The 20587-nt window shown below is 40.9% G+C and overlaps 2 protein-coding genes across 2 annotated transcripts in view; both read right to left on the minus strand.

The window, feature by feature from the left end:
• The window catches only part of zpax1 (zona pellucida protein AX 1), a 91587-nt gene extending 84153 nt beyond the window's left edge, over window positions 1-7434 (minus strand). Inside the window, exon 1 of the mRNA XM_073493057.1 lies at window positions 7431-7434. The gene's annotated coding sequence lies outside the window, so the exon portion shown is untranslated. The remainder of the gene's footprint in view (window positions 1-7430) is intronic.
• Window positions 994-16320, minus strand: LOC141017723 (apolipoprotein B-100-like). Its single transcript, XM_073492453.1, has 26 exons — window positions 16183-16320; window positions 15935-16080; window positions 15701-15848; window positions 15464-15616; window positions 15119-15243; window positions 14888-14973; window positions 14348-14792; window positions 14107-14221; window positions 13881-14027; window positions 13581-13792; window positions 13283-13478; window positions 13009-13188; window positions 12693-12896; window positions 12413-12580; window positions 12100-12305; window positions 10783-10965; window positions 10560-10690; window positions 10235-10445; window positions 9981-10153; window positions 9623-9786; window positions 9415-9524; window positions 8947-9320; window positions 2625-8663; window positions 2416-2527; window positions 2066-2252; window positions 994-1977 (listed from the first exon to the last, which is right to left on the minus strand). The coding sequence occupies exons 1-26, from the start codon at window positions 16318-16320 to the stop codon at window positions 994-996; spliced, it is 11337 nt and encodes a 3778-aa protein (XP_073348554.1).
• Window positions 16321-20587: the final 4267 nt, after the last annotated feature.

Below are 20587 nucleotides of genomic sequence, written 5' to 3' on the forward strand. Positions count from 1 at the left end.
ATTTTACTGCAAATGAATATCCGTCCGAAATATCGTTTTTTAGTCTCCTTGAATAGGAATTGGCCCTGAAAAAGCCTTATTAGTTGACCCCTAATATTATCATCTCCATCTTGTTGCTGCTGTTTACATTCACCATTATTGTATTATATTGTATGTATACAGAATAAATCACTGTATGTTCTATGTTTGTGCATGATGGTAGTTTACAAACTTTAATTTCGTTATGCAACCCTGTGTTGTATAATGACAAATAAATGACTTTGAACCTTGAATAGCATGCCTCTACTGCATATGAGTTATAAAGTGAACCTAATTCAATTTAATTTTACTTTACTATTGTAAATGTATAATTAGTTGGCCATATCCAAGTAGAGAAGAAGAAGAGTAGGAGTCTATTGTAGAGCTGCAACAATTAATTGATAAATTGCTTAGTTGTCAACTATTAAATTAATTGCCAAGTATTTTGATCATCAATTAATCGGTTGATTCAATTTCCAAGAAGAAAAAAAATCTACATTCTCTGATTACGTCTTCTTAATTGTGAAAATCTTCTGGGTTCATTAATCTTTTTCCTTTACAGCAAACTGACTGGTTTTGGGAAACACTGACAACAGATTAATTGAGAAACCAATTGAAAGATTAATCAACAATGAAAACAATCATTCGTTGTACAGTAGTCTATTGGAGAAAAAAGAATTGCTGCACAACTGTATTCAGCAAACACACTTTATTTCACAATCCTATCAAACACAAAGATAAAAATTAGAATTAAAATACATATGGTATCCAGGTTGTGTACGCACCATTGTTACATGTTACACCATTATCATATGCTGATCCACTGTTCCATCCAAACAAAACTGAACATGATACGTGGTGTTAATCTAGATATTTTCCTCTATTGTTTTAAATAAATTGTAAGATGTTTGAACACAATACTGTATTCATTCAAAAGTAGCATTTCAATCTTTTAGCATACTCGTGAAAGTGGAGTCAAAGAGTAATCTCAAGCTTTCTACCCTTAACTTTTATGTAAGCTCTGTACTGAGCGGGAGCCTGCTGCAGATAGTCAGTAACTGTGTGGTTGAATTGATTCACTACAGATCTGAAAACATCCAGAATGTAATCGATGCTGCCATTTATAAACTTAATATCCATAGCTGTGTTTGCGTACGCTGTGACCGTTGTCACTAAGCTTACATAGTTTTCATACAAAGCATTAATGTAGACAGCAATGGCATCCAGGACATCAGACTTTAGGGCGTTGTCAACAAAGTCCTGCGCTTTATAAACATATGATTTTAAGGTGCCTCCCAGTTTCTCCAGGAACATGTCTAGATTCTCCATTTGCTTCAAAACATCCACAATAGGATTAGGCATTGTCTTTACGGTGTCCCTAATCACATCCATTATCTTGGCTCCAGCCATGACATCACGAATGGGCATTGTGACCTGAATTTTACTGATCATGCCAATTATGGCATTGGAAGCATATTCTACATTAACAGCCACCAGCTGGGTTGTCTTCTCTACCATAGCCGTAACACTAATGGTCATCTTATTGAGCACCTCAAGGAGAGGGGTCATCTCCTCAGAGCCTGGCAGTTTAACATGGGTCTCCCTCAGAACCTTGATGGCAGCATCCAGGAAGACCTGAACAGCCTTCTGATACTGAACAACAGTGTTCCTAAAGAGGATGGACAACTGACTGAGATCTGGGGCATGGTTCTTTGCAATGTTGTGGGCCTCCTCAATATAGTCAATAATAATATCCTTCAACTGGGCAGCATATCTGAACAGTTGGTATTTCTCAGCAAAGCTAGACAAACAAGAGCTGATGGCAGGAAGTCTTTCCTGTAGTCCGCTTAGCATGATGTCAGGGGCTTCCATGTTGAAGACCATCTTCAGATTCATTTTATCAGCATCCTTGGCGGAACCTCTGACAGTGAAGATATCAACATCCTTCCCAGGATCAGACTGTTTAACAGAAAAAAACATAAAATGAGATGAAAATCTCTTGATTGTTGTAATTGTGCAAATACTAATAGCAGTATGAAATCCTTACAGCGTAACGGCCATAAAGTCTAGCATTTATCTGAGATGGGACCCTGCCATGGAGCTGAAGACCCAGGAAGCCAGTAGACGGAATAGAAATTGTGGCACTAATTCCATCTTTACGGACAGCATAACGCAAGTTCACGTCAGTGAAGGCAGGGCTGGTTATGTCCGAATTCATGGTGATACGGGAGTCACTATGGAGACAGGCATGAATGTGTACATTTTTTTTCATAGACAGCAACTTTTTCCAAGAAACAGAAATATTTTACAGGAAATAATAACGACTATACTTTATCATATGATGTACTGTACTGTAAAATCAACAAAATGTTACACAATGCTTATTTAAAGTGTTACCTCGGTGTATGGGAAAGGACGTATTGAGTGTCCATGGTCAGATCGGAATGGGTGAAAACCATCTTCCCAGTCAGGCTTACACCAGCATTTTCAAAGTTTAGGGTAATGGAAGCTGTTGAGGCATATTGACTTGAGTTAAACTGAATATTGATTATTTTTAAGTGCAAAAAAATTGTAAAAGAATATGGCATGCTAGAAGAAAAACTTACAGTCCAGGTCATATTCCAAGAAGACAACGACAGAGGTGGCAGAGGACTTAAGGGTGACTTTGAAGACAGGAGCACTGCCCTCTACTTCAGCTGCCAGGTCTGTGGTATGCAGTGGGCTGACAAACTTGATATTGGTAGACATCTTCTGTTTGGCAGCTGTCACTTCAGCAACAGTCTTGTCAAAGATGGAGAGGTCACCCAAGTTGCTTGGCTGAGAAATATCTATCTCCATATCAGCAATCAAGGAAGAAGTTGGTGCAAGGTCAATTGTCGCCTGGGCAATATGCTTGCCATTGGTGTTGAAATTGAACAAGTTTGCCTCGTTGTTGCCAGTATACTTCAGCACTGCATACACGCGGCTCAGGGAGGCTTCAACAGCAAGATTCTCATTGATATCCATGCCAATGACTTTGGTGGTGCCATAGTTAAGTTTGGCATCTGCAATAACCTTGGAGGTGGAGCGTAGGCCATCGTTATTCAGATACAGATTGATATCATTATCCAGAACTCCCAAAAGTAGATAGTCATCGAGCACTGTGCCGTCCATGTTTGCCTTAGTGGATGACTCCATGGAGACATATTCAAAGGTTCCCTCCAGCTTCAGACTGTGCTCTGCCTCAGCCTTCCCAACAGCCTTGATCACAGGGATGTTAAAATCACCTTTCATCCCTAAGGTGGAGACGGCATTTGGTTTGGTTTTGGTGTCTGCCACCAGATTTTGGTTTGCCTCTAAGTTGAGTACGGGCAGTGCAATCTTTCCAACAGTAGCCACAGAGACTGCAGTTTCAAAAGTCTCAGTACTCACACTTAATGTGCTGTCATGAGTGCCTTCAATGTGAGGATTTTCGAGGGACAGGGAGTTGGCCAACTTGATTCCTCTCTTGGTGGTCAGACTGGTGGTGCCGTCAAGTTTGGCTTTTAGACCCTCAAACACAGAGGCAGTGGTAGCTCCCAGACGGAAGACAAGATCATCATCAGTATACAGTCCAGCATTGGCATTCAGATTAATGATGGCAGACTTGAAAGACAGTTCTGTGATCAGGTCACCCACAGACGGAATCATGATCAGACCCATCATATCAACAAGGGGTGCAGCTTGGCTTTTCTTGTAAACAATTTTGGCATCCACATCAACAGACTGTTCAGTGGTAGTCAAAATGTGTTTCAGACCGGTTTGATCATACAGGTCAAGATCACTAATAGCTGGAGTATTGAATTCAACAAAAGGCAGGTCAATCTCAGGAATACTGATGGGCCTAGTCAGGAAATCAAGGTTTGCTTCCCCTTCTACAGCAGCAAGGATGGCAGCCTCCCTTTCATTGTTCTCTACAGTGAAATTCCAGCAAAGTTTGTGCTGATTAAGACGGGCCAGAGCTACAGTTTTTATGTGTTGTGTGTCAGGGCTGAAGGTGGCAGAGTAATCATTCTGCAGATCAATTTTGGCCGTAAGAGCCTCACTGAAGATGACCTTGGTGTTTCCCTTATTCTGAAAGCTGAACAAAACCCCTCTAGGACTAAGAGAAAGGTCAATCACATTGTTTAGGGCTCCATTGACAATACCAATTAAATCTGTGCTATGGGTTGCCTTCAGCTCAACGTTCATGTCATGCAGATTGGCATTTACTGATCCCACTAAAAGGTTGTTTTTGATTGTGGGACCTTCTGCCTCAGAGCGAATATCAAACTTGAAGTAGCTGAAGATGACTAAATCAGCACTCAGGGTCTGTCTCATCTTCAAAAGGACTGTATCTGTGTCACTACTAAAGGTCAACTTGACTGTACTTGGATTGACCACGACTTGCAGTTCACTCTTGTGAATACTGTCATGAGAGTTGAAGGTGGAAGTACCTTGATTTCCAACAGTTACTGTAATAGTGGTGCCTTCCTGGTGGGCCACAGCTTTTTGAGTACAAGATGTCTCATCAGTAAGGCCAATGACAGGGAGGTCGAGCACATGTTTATAGGAAGTGTCAAAAGTGGCAGATAAACCACCTTTGGTAGCTAAGAAAGCTTCATTTAAAAGTTCAGCATTGTAAGATTCTGCGGTGGCCTTTACTGTTGTCTTGGCTGAAGCCTGGACTGAGAAATCATTTAATGTCAGAGATGCATGGTGGTCCAATGCAAGAAATTTGTGAGTGAACTTAAGTGTCTCAGCAGCAATCAGACGTTGCCCATTGGGAACAGCAATACGAGCAGTAGAATCCAGGTTGAAGTTAAGGATTTCATAGCTGAGAGACGTACCCTGAGAGGTCAGAAAAGCTGTCAGCTGTGGAGTCTCATCTACATCTAGAGAGCTCTGGACTTCAGCAGCATTCCTTATAGTGTAGATGGGAGAGTTGACTTTTATCTCATAACTCAGTTTACCAAATCCTGGAATCATGATCTCACTGGGAATGAGTGGCAGCTCAAATGCTGGGAGCTGCAGAGTCTTAACAAGTTTCTCTGCTGGAACATGAGGAAGAGTGGGGAAGGAGAACTCAGCTACTGTAATTTCAGGAAGCGAAAACTCAGGCAGGGGAGGGAGATAGTTCATAGTCAGGTCTCCAAATAAAGCACCCAAATCAAACATCTTCATCTCACAGTTGAGAACAAGATCTATCAAATCAATAATTCTCTGTTTAATATCATCAGCTGAGATGGAGATGGCTTGCACAGTGTAGGAGCCCAAGATAGTAAACTCAGGGATGTCCAGCTGTGGTGGGATTTCAAACTGATGAAGCTTATATATGTTGAACTTCATGGAAGGCACAACAAGATCAGTGAGAGGAATGGTGAAGGATGGCGTGTTCAACTCGCAATCCTGAAGTTCATTAATAAGCCCATTCATGATTTGTTTAATCTCGCTTATGATTTTCTGCTCACGTACCACATTTGTAATCACCTCAAACATAGAGTTGAACATAAATTTGGTGATGTCTGTGGCTTTTCTCGATAAATTAATGACACTGTTCAGCAAGGGCTTAATCTGAGCGTTGACATCAAGATTTCTAATTTCCTGTTTTGTATATTCAGCAAATGCCTCAATGTCATCGGTCATATCAAACACAAGCGTGTCAATGATATCCTTTGCAAATTTAATAATTTCTGCAAGTTTGATTTCTCTCAGGCGTTCCAGAAAGCCTCTACCAGAGGATAAAACAGCATTGACAAAATCTCTTGTTGCCTCAAGCTTCTGGGGGATTTCAAGAGTCCTGATCAACTCATTCACGTAAGCTGTGTACTCAGCAATAACTTGATTGGCAACATCCACAAAGTCATTGTATTCCAATGACTTCAGCTTGGTCACAAGAGTTTCAAGATACATATTCAGCCCTTCAATGATATCCTTAACCTCAGTTGTTTTCAAGTAGTTGATAGCACTCTGGAAGACTTGCATGAATTTGGTGGGAATGTCTGCGTCCATCACCATCTTGGCTACGTTCCTGATGGTTTCCTCAATTCTAAACTGCTTGATGAGCTCCACAGCACCTTCCAAGATAGCTTGAACCTTTTTGTCAGCCTCGTACTTTACAATCAGCTCTCTCATCTTAGCATAGAATGTGTTGATCTTGCCTACAATGTCAAGTTCCTGAATCATTTCCCTAATATAATCTGTCATATCGCTGAAAATCTCTGTGGGTATCCAACTCACTAGTGCATTAATGGGACGTCTAAGGTTGATGGATGAAACGAATGTCTTCAGATCATCAACAAATGTCTGCATGTCAAATGTCTCAATCATTTGTTTCATATCAATCATGATTCTCCTCAGTGTAGCCATGATTTCATACTTGGCATCAATATCACGCAAGAATGCGATGCTACTTCCCTCCAGTTTTTCCAGGTCAATCTGCTGGATCATCCCCCTCATGGTATCAATCACAGACACAACCATAGCCTTGATGTCAAACTCCTCGTTAATAGCATTCAGCTGTTCCTGAATCTTCTGAATAAAGGCTTCGGGCAGGTTGTTACTAACAATCATCTCCTTTATCATGCCAGCAAAGTTTTGAATGAAGACACTGAGATCAGCCAGCAGATTCTCTACAGTAACCTTCAGGTTTGTCAAAGAGGCTTCCAAATCCTCCATGGTGATGGCATATTCCTGAACGAAATCACTGAAAAATTGCTTCAGCTGAATTAGTTTGTCTTCTACATTCAGTTGAGAGACAAAGTCACTAACATGCTGAGGAAGAGCCTCAAGTTTGGCCCTCATCTCCTCATTGTTGATGTAGTCTTGCAGTGTCTCAGCAATACGCACAACAAAGCCCTTAAAGCTTTCCAAGAAGACAGGCAGACTTTCAATCAGAGGCAACTGAATTATGTGACTATTTGTGCTCTTGTCATACTTGAGGAAGCCAGAGATGGCAAAGTCCTGGTTTTCTGTGGAGTCTGTGTTGAGGATGTTTGTGAGGATTGTGCCAGAAAGTTCCATTCCCATTCTCTCAGGAGTATTGTAAACACTCATCTCCTGATTGAAGCCATGCTCATTCAGTTTAGACTTCATTCTAAAACTGGTCTTCTGCTCTGTGAGTGACAGAACATTATCCATATTGGTGTCAAATGTGGTCTCAAGGGAAAACCCGTTATCTAGCTGCTGGGTTACTGAAGCCCTACATTCATGTGAGCTAGCAAAAGCCAGGGGTTGTGCTCTCAGGAGGAACTTGCCATAGAGTTGGGCACTGTGCTTTCCATACATGGTCACATCTCCATCAGCATTGAAGACAGCGTCAAGGTTGAAATCAAAAGGCACAATGCTGCAACGGATGGTGTGGTCAAAGCGCATTGGCTGTGAGCTGAAGCGGGCATCATTGGTGAACCTGGCAGCAAGCCCAACAACTTCAAGCTCGGTGTTGTGGCTCATGTGAGTTCCAAAGACTTTTCCCGTGGTGCTGCACTTTGCATTAGCAGTCATATCGGCATAATTTACCTGATAGGTGTGCTTGATCTCTTCCTCGCCATAGATGGCTTTCAGGCTGCCAGTCAGGTCGATCTTGTACAGCTCTGCCTGCAACTGAGCCTCATTAATGAAGTTGGCCTCCAGAAGTTTCAGGTTGTTATTAACATTTGCAGAAGCAGTGTAGGGTTTCAGGTCAATGGTGATATCGTGAGTGTAAGAGGCATACTCGCTTGCGATGGCTTCAGCCTTTGAGTTGAAGTCAAGGCTAGAGAGAGTAATGGTCAGACTGTTGGCATTATCAACTTTGATGTCACTCATTGCAGCCTTATTGGTAATGGATAGAGTCACCCTTGAAGCATCAAGCTCAGCATTGAAGGTGTTTTCAAGGGTCAGGGGGCTCTGGAGGGTGGTTGTTCCAGTGGTGGTCACACCATCCTTGTTCATTCTCAGTGCAGCCTTGTGAGTAGCCTCATTTTCAAGGAGCTTCATGGTGGCATCACTGTTTACAGTCAGACCATTGACATCAAGAGAGGCAGTCAGCAGAGAATAAACACGATTATCAGAATAATCTGCATTTGTCTCCATTCTCATGACAACTTCACCAGCACCAGCAGAGGCTTCGGCCTGGTTGTGAATCTTGATACCAAGAGCAAGAGCATTTGCATCAGACTTCAGTGACAGCTTGCTGTCTTTGAAGGAAAGCTCAGCAACATTGGTAAATGTGTCTTCAAAGGCATTGGTGTTAGACACAACTGAGAATTCACCATTGGCAAGGCTTGCTGCAATTGTGTTCTGGGCCTGAACAATGGTGGAGTCAATCTGAACAGATGAATCAATCTTTGCCTCTGGCCTGAAGGGGAAGATGGCGAATGACTGGGTTGAAATGGTCTTGCCATACATGGGTCCAGCCTTGAACATACCCTCAAAGTTGCTGTCAGCAGAGATTTCTTCAGTGTTGATTCCAGTCATACCAGTGTGCTCTAGTGCAATGTTGAGACCAAATGGACTGGTGGCTTCAATCTTGCTGCTTGATTTCAAGTTGACTTTGTCCGTCATCGTTGCCTCTTCACTAATACTAATACTGGCTTCAATGAATTTATGGGCCAAAGAGCTTTTCAAATTGGCCTTGATGGAATCAGTGGTGGCCAACATACCAGAGCCTTAAAAAAAAACACAACAGAAGAAAAGATGATTGGTAACCAATAATTGCATAGTGTGACTTCTCAGCAAAATTTTGAGCTTAATTTGCTCATATAAAACATATGGAACAGAAATCTATCTAAGTTTCATCATAGAACACTGTAACACTGTTAGTGAATGTTAGTCACATTGTTTTTATATTAGTTGAAATCTACCAAGAGTGAACAACACATCATTTCAACCGAGCTAAGAGTAACAGTGAAGCAAATTCTAAATTCATTGATTATATTGATAATAAAATACCTTCAATCTTTACTGAGAGGATGTCAATTCGGGAGGTTCCTTTTACGTCAAACTTAGCTGAGTAGCTTGGTGTCTCCACAATATCTTTGCCAGCAGCCATTGAGGCCTCCATGTCGTATAAGTTATTCCTCATGAGAGTTGAAACTTCAACTTTGCTGAAAAGAGGAATAGACAGAGAAAGGCTCTCAGGTACAACAAGCTCTGGGATGGGAATCTCCATGGAGACAATCTCCAGTCCAAAGCGGGGTAGAGACACGCTGGGTGTGGTCAAAGCTGGTGGGAAGTTAAGCTCTTCTGTTGACTTTCCTCCAAGAGGGAGAGGGATAGCAATGGTGAGGCGCTCATTGTCGAAGTGGTAGATAGCCTTTGCTTCACTGTAATCAGCAAAAAAGATAAAAAATCAATTACATTTAAACAATAACCTTTTTGACAGTTATGATATTGATTACTGAGTTATTTCAGACTTACGCATTCAAGAACAGTTTCTCTGGCAGTGAAATCTCAGGAATATCAGGCATCCTGATGCTCTGAATGTAAGGGATGTCAGCAGCGTACATTTCCATGTGATTGTTTGTTGCCTAAAGAATGAGTAATGTATGTTTTATGCTTTTTCCAATAAAAAAAAAAAAATCAAAGATCTGTCAGCTAAAATAATTGTAAAATCAAAAATTTGTACCTCCACAAATGACTTGAAGATTTGACTGATTGTCATGTCAGTCTCCCCTATCCGCGTGTCAAGAACATCTTTACCATACTTTGTAATCTTGTCAGTGTATGGAAGGATTTCCAAAATCTCAGAGTTCACATCTGACTTCAACTCAACCTCAACCTTGCTGGCATCTGTAAAGTAAAAGTTGAAAAAATTCCTGAAGGATCAGAAAACATTTCCCTTACGCTCAGGCTAGTTTAGGTTTGAATAAAGATTTTTATTTAACAAAGCCTTTCCATCCACACTACAATGTAAACAATCTGAAATACGACCAAATCTGAAGTACAAATGTGCTGGTATCTAAGAATTAAGAAAAGAGACGTACCATATTTAATTGCAACCTTCTGCTCAGAGGTGGTTTCCATGACCTTGATCTCACTCTTGATCTCCAATTCCAGCTCTTCATCACGCTTGATGTTAGCTGTGACAGTGGCATCAGCACTGATTGAGGGAACAAGAAGTTGGACCTGCAGCATACCTTCCTTCATGGCCTTCAGACTGAAAAATGCAGCAACAAGTTAGCAAACCTTTTACGTGATATTAATCTTATATAATGAGGGTTTATGGTTGATTCCTTACTTGGCACGGCCAACCAGTGAGAGCTGAGGGATGTTCTTGTTTATAAAGTCAAGAGAGATGGAGTGAGTTCCCTTGCCCTTGGTGTTTCCATCAACAACACCCAGCCTGAGTCCAGCCTCCACATCGTAGTCAGGGATCTGGATGTCGGCGGTGATGACATTCTTCCTCCTGTTATATTTCATGATGGCTCTGGCCTCAGTGGGCTCTGCACCTGTTTTTGATCAATCAATCGATTAGTATTACATAACTCCTTTAAACTTTTTGGGCCACTTAAGCCACTGCGAAAATGGGAATATTGTATGATATTGTCGATATTATACATTACCTTCTGCCCTCAGAATGAACTTCACAGAGTCAACCTTCTGCCGGCCCTCTTCTCCTTCCCTAAGGAGCTCGTAGGCAACAGTGGCTGTGTACTCAGTGACTTCACCAGTGGGGTGGAGTTCCACGGCAAATCTGTTCACATAATATAATTATTACCCAACATTAATAGGTAATTCATTTTTAAAAGACAATTATTTGCTGTTGGTCAAGAAAGTTTTTCTCACTTGCTGTCTCCAGTGAAGGGGAAGTAGGGGGCTGTCTCCTGAGAGAAAGCATCAATGTACTGCAGAGCAGTGCAGTATTTCATTCCAGCGAAGACGGGAGTGCACTCACTAACATCAACCTTGTCTGTCACCATAGGGGGGATGGTTTTCACCTCTGATCCAGTCACTGCCACCAACGTGTTTCTATGTAGGGAAGTCATAAAGATACCAGTATAAGACCCCAATTTCAGATTTTGTTAAGATTTTTGTATAAGACCAGAGTATATGTAGTAGGGATGGGCATTTCAAGCAGAACTACTATTCGATAATCACAGGGAACTAATCGATTATTTTTCGACTAATCGCCCCCCCACCGCGCCGCAGCAGAAAGACACCCACGTTTTTCATAATATGATTCCGTTGTCAGTGCTGTCCATGAATCAGTGGTCAAAGACAGTTTTTCAACACTCGTTAACCGAGTGCGCAGCTCACTTGCATTAGCATCAAAAAGTTTTTCAAGTCTTGCTGTAATGTTTTTTCTTGATGGGACCGTGAACTCTGGCTCAACAAATGCCATCAAACTCCGAAAACCCTCACCTTCAACAAAGCTGATGGGGAACATGTCTTTGCAATCATCTTTGAAATGAGGGACGTCGTTTGCTCCGCACGTCTGGCATCAAATGTACTTCGTCTAGTGAGATAGCTGGCCATTGACTGTTGCTGTGACGACGGGCCTCCACTTTCTATCGGGTGCTTCGCTCTCATATGCCTGTGCATGGCTGTCGTAGACTTGTGATATGCAAGCTTTGCCTCGCAGAGATTACACCACACCTCTGTTTCATTAGTTTTTTTTTAAATAGTTCCACACGGAACTTTGTGACGGCTGCAGCGCTCTCTCCATGGCTCCTGCTTGTTTCTTCTTCTACGGTGGCATCTAACGTCAGCCCATCACACAGCGTATCAAATGCTATACTGCCCCCGTGCGGAAGGCGCCAGTAAAACAAAGGAATATTTTTTTCAGACATGATTTACTAATCGATTATTTATGATTTAACGACTATTCGAATAATCGAAAATCATTGCCCATCCCTAACATGTAGCTGCACCTGGAACATCTTATTTGCTTTCTTGGTAAATAACAATATTAATTACCAGATATTCTATTGGGAGCAACTCCACATACTATTTAATGACAAGCATGTGTAGCTGTCTACTGTACACCATGTTTATTTTCAAATACTGTCAATGTCCCACTTTTGCTATAGTTTAGGTACTGTCAATATACTGTGGTAGAAGAGAATCTTGTTCTATGTGATAATGACCAAGAACTCTGCTTACGTCAATTTGATGAGCTTTGTAGGACTCATTGGAGCAGGGATGGTCAACTTGACATTGTCACGTTCAAAGGCGATCTTGGCACTGAGCCCACTTTCGTGGAAAATGTTGGTGTGCATCTCTAATCCAGAGTTGACATATTCAGGCATGTGGGAGCCAACCTGAGTTACAAACTCAATGCCAGCAGAGGGCATGAAGGTAACTTCGCTCTGTGGAAACATGACAGACATAGGTAACTAGTGTTGTTTCTGTATAAAAGAGAACCATACAGTTGGGTGTAAAATATGTTTTTGAAGGGAATTTTGAAGATAATCACCATGTCAGGAGCAATCTTAAGTCCTCCCTTGATGCCAGGGGTGAAAGTACCAGACAGTGCAATCCTCAGGGGCACACCAGTGACAGTTGGCAGGAAGAATTCATTATCCATGAAGATGTAGTGGGCAAAGATTGTGTTGTCAGCCTTGGTCATCAGGGCCTTCATTATCTGTGGCAAATAAATGTAGACATATGACATCATAAACAAGGAAATTTCTGAATGAATGTAATGTATTCAGTGTGTTTTTGTTTTCTTTAAAAATAACTGATAACTTCCTTACATCAGCTGGGAACATCTTGAACATGCTGTCAATCATCATGGCAGCAGAGTAGGCCATCTCCTCCATTTCGTTGGTCCTCAGATATCCAAGTTCATTTCCCAAAAGTCTCAGATAAACCATTGCCTCAGGAGACTGTGCTGTCTTCAGTTCCCTCACAAGTTTGTTGAGGTTGCGTCCAATGTCCCTCATCAGGTTCTGGGAAGCCTAAAGAAAGATGTGCATGCTGTATTACAAGATTTTTCTCCTCTGGAGAAGTTGATCATTCATTGATCACAGTGGTTTTTAGTCTGATTAATTAACAGATTGGTTTGAGTACCTCTCTCTTCATTCTGTCTCTCTTCAGAGCAGGCAGCATGTTCTGCAGGATCTCATTGAGTCTCAGTGGCATGTTGTCAGAGACAAAGTACATTGTCTTCAGGGCGGTGTCGGGGAAGAATCCATTCTTTCCGAACAGGGCTTCAACAGTTGGCTCAAATCCTTTGCCCTCCATACCAATCTGTAATGGTGACAACATTTTCGTTAACACAATTTAGCTGACTGAAAAATCCTCTCAAAGCATGTGTTGGATTAAAACAGCTCAAAATATTTACCTCCATCATGTCAATGTCATAGCCAAATGCCTTCAGAGTCATTTCAAGCATGACCTCCTTGGGCAGGTAGCTGGTACCCTCAAAGATCATGTTGCCCTCAACAGATCCGATCTTGTAGTTACGAGAGAACTTGGTGGGGTCCATGATGGATCTGACCTCATTACCCTGCAGGGCATCACGAATCTTCTGTCTCAGTCTGTAGGAAATAAATAAAATGTTACATTTCAAATCAAATCAGAAAACCTACTCAAAATGTTGTGAAACAGCAAATATACAGCTGCATGTGCTTTTCACTTACTCTTGGGTCTCTGGCTCAGAGGACGACAGAATGTTGGTAATGTGGGAGATCACAAAGCTCTTGACTTGTGTGTCCTGCTCATTGGGCAAGGCATCAGCCAGCTGGGACAGTTCAGTGGGCTGGGGGTCCTTCATAAGCACCAGGTATGCAGCAATACGCTTTTGCATGGGGCTGGCACTGTCCAAGAGCACCTGCATGAGAACTTCTCTGCCCTGTAAAGAATTGAGCCCAATAAAATGAGCATACAGTGGATTTATTTATTTATTACTATTTGTCAAAACTTTAAATAATTTGACTTGCCTCCTCAGGGACAGGAGTCAGCCTGTACACTTGAATGGCAGCCTGTTGCACAGCTGGGGAAGCTGCTGGTTGGTTCACACACTGGATCACAGCGGTTCTGAGTGCAGGACTAGCAGCTCCCAGAGCTGGAGCCATGTTTCCAATAACCTAGAATGAAAGGACACATTATTCTCTTTATTCATGTAGGCAGTTATTTACCTTTTAATCTGCAGGGTAGGTTACTCACTCTCAGGGTCATGAAAGTGTTGTCCTTGTCACCAGAACAGTCACCCAACTGGGCAGCCATGAACTCAGCAACAGAGTAAATTTCAGGGATCAGTTTTCCTTCAGCTTTGTAAAACCTGTTGGAGAAAAAGCCATTTAGAAATTAAGGCCTGTGTATCTTCTTTTACATAATGAGGAAAATCGTCTGCTGATTTATTATTCAGGTATTTGACCTGGAGTGAAGTGTAGTTAACTTCACTCACCTCTTGACAACGTTGCTCAGGGCAAACATGATGGCCTTGCTGGGCTTGTATTTGGCCATCTCAAGCATGTCATTGATCAGGAGGGCAGAGGGATTGGACACCAGTCCCATAGCAAAAACACCAGCATCAACCTCAAGTGCAGAGCTGTCAAAAGTCCTGAGGATCTGCATGATGGCACTGCTGCACTCAGGGGTTCCACACTGGGCCAGAACCTGGTAGGTCAGGACAGGGGACACGGCAAGAGCCTCGGGAATGGCGGGACTCAGGGTCTCAACCTTCATTCCACGGACCATGGTGACAAGCTTGTGGAAAAGGTGGGCCCTCCTTTCACCCTCAGTCTCGGGCAGAGTGGCCAGTTCTCTCAGGAGGTTCAGAGCTGCATCTTTATCCTGGACAACACTCTTGTCCTCAACAGCCTCCATGTGAAGACCCTTGACAGTCTCACCTATGATACACAAGTAAAAGATTGGAATTACTTATGGATATAATTAGCTCCATTTAGTAATAAATAACAAGAACAGAGATGAGGGATCATCTTACTGTGGTCAAAGACTCCTTCATTGTGAGGAGAAACCTGAACCAGAGTCAGTTTTTGCTTGCCGACATTATTGACTCCGTATTCTCCGCTGTGGAGACAAAACAACAAAGCATTAAAGTACAGTAAAAGAAAAGTAGACAGAAAGGTACAGTAGAAACCTCTGGCAAGACACATCAGCAGAGACGCTTACAAAATAAAGAACCATATAGGAAGCATTGTAAGGTTGGACTTACTTGTGAGAGAAGGGAATGAGGATGTGTTTCTCAGTACAGGATCCAGAGGTCATGTGTTTGTTCTCATTGTCAAACTTGTAGTTGCAGTTCTGTGAGCTTCTGACCAGCTGGGCAAGAGGGTAGTGCTGAAGATAGAGAAAGAATTTCAATGCAAGATTCTTGTCCAATGATTTTAACAACATGGTGATTGCTAGGGGCCCTGTTGTGGTTTGCCTTTACATCAGAAAAATTACACGTCTGACAAACAGAATTAGTACAGCGATGTGACTTTTATCAGATCCTGAGGCAGTAAAGTTAGGAAGATCAGTTCACCAGACCCACCCATGTGTAGCTTGGATATCTTACCATGCCAGAGATAAGCGCCAAAGGGCTGGTGGGATCTCTCATTGGGTTAAATTTGTCACATCTGGACAGATCCCTTTTGAGGCTGATGTCAGTTGCAATGTCCTCTCTAGCATTGATGGAGTAATCTGTCTTGCACTTGCCATGGATAGTGGGCTGGAAATGGGTGTGAAGAGAGATATCTTTGCATTGCTTTTTCGCTCTTTTTTATTGTGTTCAAGTAAACACTTGGAGACTTACCATATTCCTATTCTTGTCTTCTTCCAGCAGAGGCACAGCCAAGGCAGAGATGATGCCCCTCTTGATGTTAAGGATCGTTGTTGTCTCACCGTCCTCGGGGTACAGTTTCACATCATACACACCCTCAACTGCAACCATCAGAGGATATCTACAGAAAATATGAGACTTTTACCATTAAGTCCTGTAGCACTTGTATGTTCATGCCACTGGATGTCTAACTTGATGGAAAAGTACCTCTCCATTTCAGCTGCAAAGGCATCAGAGCTGGGTGAAGGACCAAACATAGGGTTACCCTCTGCGTCGATGTCAACCACCTCACTCAGGCTACAGCCAGTGGTGCGGACGATGAAACTACAAGCCTGAGGTACTTCAATTTCAACCTGTATTAAAATAATATTTTAGCTTTTCTCTGCTAGATGTAGCACAGAAAAAGGATATACATCACATATATCTAACAGAAGTTCAAGCACAGTGACATGTACCTTGCAAGTGGCCTTAGGTCCATTCCTGAGATGTGAGGCACCATTGATAGCATTCAAGGACTCCGCTTCGTACAAGTATTCATACTTGTGGTTGGCTTTGTACCTTTGGTTTACTGGTAGAGATGATAACGATTTCATGTTAGATCTCAAGTATGCCAAAGTTATGTGAGAAAGTTCAAAGTTTCCCTCAGCAAGTCAGCCAAGGTTTAAAACAACATTATGTCACTTTTTGACCTTAAAATAACAACTTCAGGATCATGTTGATGGTACAGTGTCTTGTAATAGGGTGAACGGTGTCTCTGTCTCAGCCACTCTGCCCCCCATCACTTATTTCTGCACTACTGTATGTAACTTCAGTCAGAGGGTAGGGTCACAGTGTTACATACATGTTTACTTCAACATACAAGTTTTCAACATTGCTATGACGTAATGAGTTTTGTTTGTAGTTAACACCTACATTATGTCTGACAAATTCTTACAGACCTAAGATAAGACATTTGATATATTATTGTGTTGATATAGAAAAGTGAAAAAAATAATAATATATGTATGTACTAGCATCAAAGTTCATCTTACCTTGGATGTCCTGAAATATAGTGTTATTTGTAAATTTCTTGAAGCTTTAGTGTATTTAACATTTACATCATGTTCAGGTTGTGTAATGAACATATCAAAATACTGGAACTTACTCAGGCAGTTTGCATGATTGTCTTGGGCATCTGTTAAGATAATCATAAAAAAAACATTAGCTGTTAATTCTCCAACAAGAAAACTATTTTTAAAAGAGAGATCAATGGTATCCCAAGTCAAATGCAACGTAATGTAAAATACTTACAAGTCAAGGTAAGTGTGGTTAGGAGAAGGGAAAGACAGAGCTTTGAGTCCCCCATTGTGGGCTCTGTGCAACGCTCTCCTTGGGGCTCCTTTGGCGAGTACTCAGACGAGACTGAGGTGTACACCTCCTCATGGGCCTTTTATACCAAAGGTGTTCCCAAAGGAGTGTCAGTGGGTATAACATACAGTACTGTCTCAGCTCCAAAGTCCAGTCTATACGTACGTGTGGAAGGACAAAGTTTCATAAAGCTTTCCTTTATTTTGATTGTCAAGCGTCATAATCTGTTTTTTTTTGTTTTTGTTTTTTGTAGAAATGTGGGAACAAATTCAATTAGAATTCTGTATAAGATAACATAACTTTATAAGATTATAATACATTAATAGATTATTTTAATATTAAGTATAACAGCAATAATATCCAGTTCTTGCTTCTCAAGTTTCACCTAAATTTTTTAAATCATTTTGAGTTCCTTGCTATTTCCATGTTTTTCCAAAATTCTCATTATGGTGAATGTTAAATAAATATAGGTTTATCTCACAACTTCATCTGCGTCAACACATTTCAGTCAAATAGTTACATTTTTTTTGCATGAGACGGTCTCATAATATTATTGCTTCTATTATTGACTTCATTGTTAAACATATTTACATGTTACATCTTAGTAGTCAAAAGCCAATATTAAATATTCACTGAATTTTTATGTCTTTAATTATACTTAGTGTATAAAACATAGAATCATGCATTGCATAATCATACAGTGTGTACTGTTTTAAAACCTCTCCCCAGAAACTGTGGAGTTGTCATTGATAAGGAGTTGACACTGAACTTGAACAGTTTGTTATCAAACTCTTGCCAAAGGAGCATTGGACTACAGTCTCTGGCCGCTGTGTAGACATGATGTTGCACACATAGTTAGATTGTACTTTCTCTGAACTGGTTATCTCTTTTGGATAGAAAATCTTTATCATAGATACCATACCAAAGGTACAGTGAAATCCTTTTGAGGCATATAGTAGCTTTTCTAGTACATATAATACATAAAACAGTACCCAGATCTTATTAAAGTATAGGCAGGACAGAATTGAGACATGTTTTTGTACTTTTTGAAGGATATTTGCTATTTTAATTGCATTCTTTAAAAATGTGTTTAAGAATAAAACAATAAAACAAATAAAACAAAGCTAAGATAATTTAGGAAAACCAACAAAACAAAAATACACCACGATATCTGAGACAGTACAGGCCCTACTTCATTTTATAGAAAGGACGTGAAGATGATCAGCCTATCTATTATTTTATGAATGACTTTGCGAATAAAATTGAAAGAAGTCGCTAAAAGATGATGGAAAAGTAAAAGGCAGTCAAATATCTGAAAATGTTTCACGATATATATTGACAGATATATATGTTTAGTTTTCTAAGCAGTGGAGTCGAGGCTTCATTGGAGTTTGAAAGATCATCTCGTTTTTGCAGCAAGTAAAGTTAATGAAACTGGAAGGGTATATATTTGCCCAAACAATACCTTACATCAAATAGGGATACATTTTTTTCCCTGTAGAATATGTTTATTGCATTTTTCATATAAACACAGAATACAGAAGAGAACAGCTCAGGCATGACGTGAAAAGATTAGTAGATGAGAGTAAAAAAAGAAAACAATACCATGTGCATTTTATCTATCCCCGAGCTTCTCCGTCCCCCACAACAGAGAAAGGGAACACAAGACAAATATGTAAACCAACAGCACAGTTACAGGAGGGATGTTTTGCCACAGAAAAGGTAAGCATAAGATGTATTCTTTGGCAATATTCATATTGGCAATTCATACAAATACCTCGTCATACAAATACCTTGGGCTGTGGCTGGATAATAAACTGGACTGGACAACACACACCAGCCACCTGTATGGGAAGACGCAAAGCAGGCTGTACTTCCTAAGGAGACTGCGGTCTTTCAACATCTGCAGCAAACTGCTGTGGATGTTTTACCAGTCTGTGGTTGCCAGTGTCCTCTTTTACACTGTGGTGTGCTGGGGGGGCAGCACATCCAAGAAGGACACATCCAGACTGGATAAACTGATCAGGCGGGCCAGCTCTGTGGTCGGCATGAAGCTCGACCCTCTGGTGACGGTGGCAGAGAGGAGGACACTGGAAAAACTGCTGGATATTATGGACAATACCAGCCACCCTCTGCACACCGTCATCAGCGACCAGCGGAGCCTGTTCAGTGAAAGACTGCTCCTTCCCAAGTGTAGGACCAACAGACTTAAGAACTCCTTTGTCCCTCATGCCATCAGACTGTACAACTCCTCACTTGGGGGGAGGAGGAAATAGATAGCCGGCAATACTGCAATACTGTGTCACTGTGCAATAACTTATTTATCTATTTACCTATTTATTCACATACATACCTGGACACTCTTACTTTCGTGCAATAATTTCTGTACAATAACACATATACAGTCCTCTACATTTATATTTATTTTATTTTATTTTATTTATCCTATTTTATTTTATTTTATTTTATTTTTTATTGTATTCTATTGTATTTTGTTCTATTCCTATCTTTATTTTCTATTTTTAGCTAAGAGTTTATTGTGAACTGTATGCTGCTGGAAATTCAATTTCCCTGAGGGAGTCATCCCAACGGGATCAATAAAGTGAAGTCTAAGTCTAAGTCTAAGTCCAATACACTCCATTATAAGATTGTGCCACAACTTCTCTGTAGGAGCAACATCCTTGTTCCAGAAAAGCTAAATATTCTTTTTTAGTGGCAAAAGTCAGTAGCTTGAACAGTCTCTTGTGTTTGATATTTACATGTCCATCTGGAACACCAAGAAGGAGGCACATTGGGTCTATCTAATAATAATAATAATACCAGACCAGTGTCTTTGTAGCTTCACACATGTCCAGAATTTACACTAACAACAAAGTGGAGACACATTAGCATCTTAAGAGCAGGTGTTATGTACTGTATGTGCGATGTAAAATTATAAACTGAATAAATTTGGTTCGATTACAGATAGAACTCTCCATAGCCTGTATCCATCTTTCCTGCCGGTCTATATTGTCAACAGAGATGCCAAACTATCTCTTCCAGGCCTGCTTATAGCTTGGGAGGTTAGAGATGAGCTGGGATTTAGGGCACTATAAAATACACTAATGCATTTCTTGGATACTTGTAAAGACAGGGCACTTTCTACATGTGAGATGTCACTATTGGTTGCTAATGTGGTGTCTTAGGTAATGAAGTGTGATGTTGGAATAATGTAAAGTAAAAAAACTTTTTTTTAAAAATGCCTAAAAACCACTGAGGTACAGCTCTGATATAGCTCATGAATCATAGACAGTGATAGGAATCTTTTTGGGCCCACGGTGGACAAATTTTGAGGAAAATAAGAAGGTCACCTCTGTTTCTAGATGCAAAGATAAAAGTAAAGCAGTAAAAACTCATAAGCTGATCAGTACGAGTGTGTTTGTGCTGGTAGGCCAGAAGACAGGATGTTACAATGTTAATGCCATCCTTGACTTTTGATTGTATGTTAGTGGATCTTATCAGTTGTCTTTCATA

Source organism: Pagrus major, chromosome 22 (genome assembly GCF_040436345.1).
Source record: "Pagrus major chromosome 22, Pma_NU_1.0".
Lineage (NCBI taxonomy): Eukaryota > Metazoa > Chordata > Actinopteri > Spariformes > Sparidae > Pagrus > Pagrus major.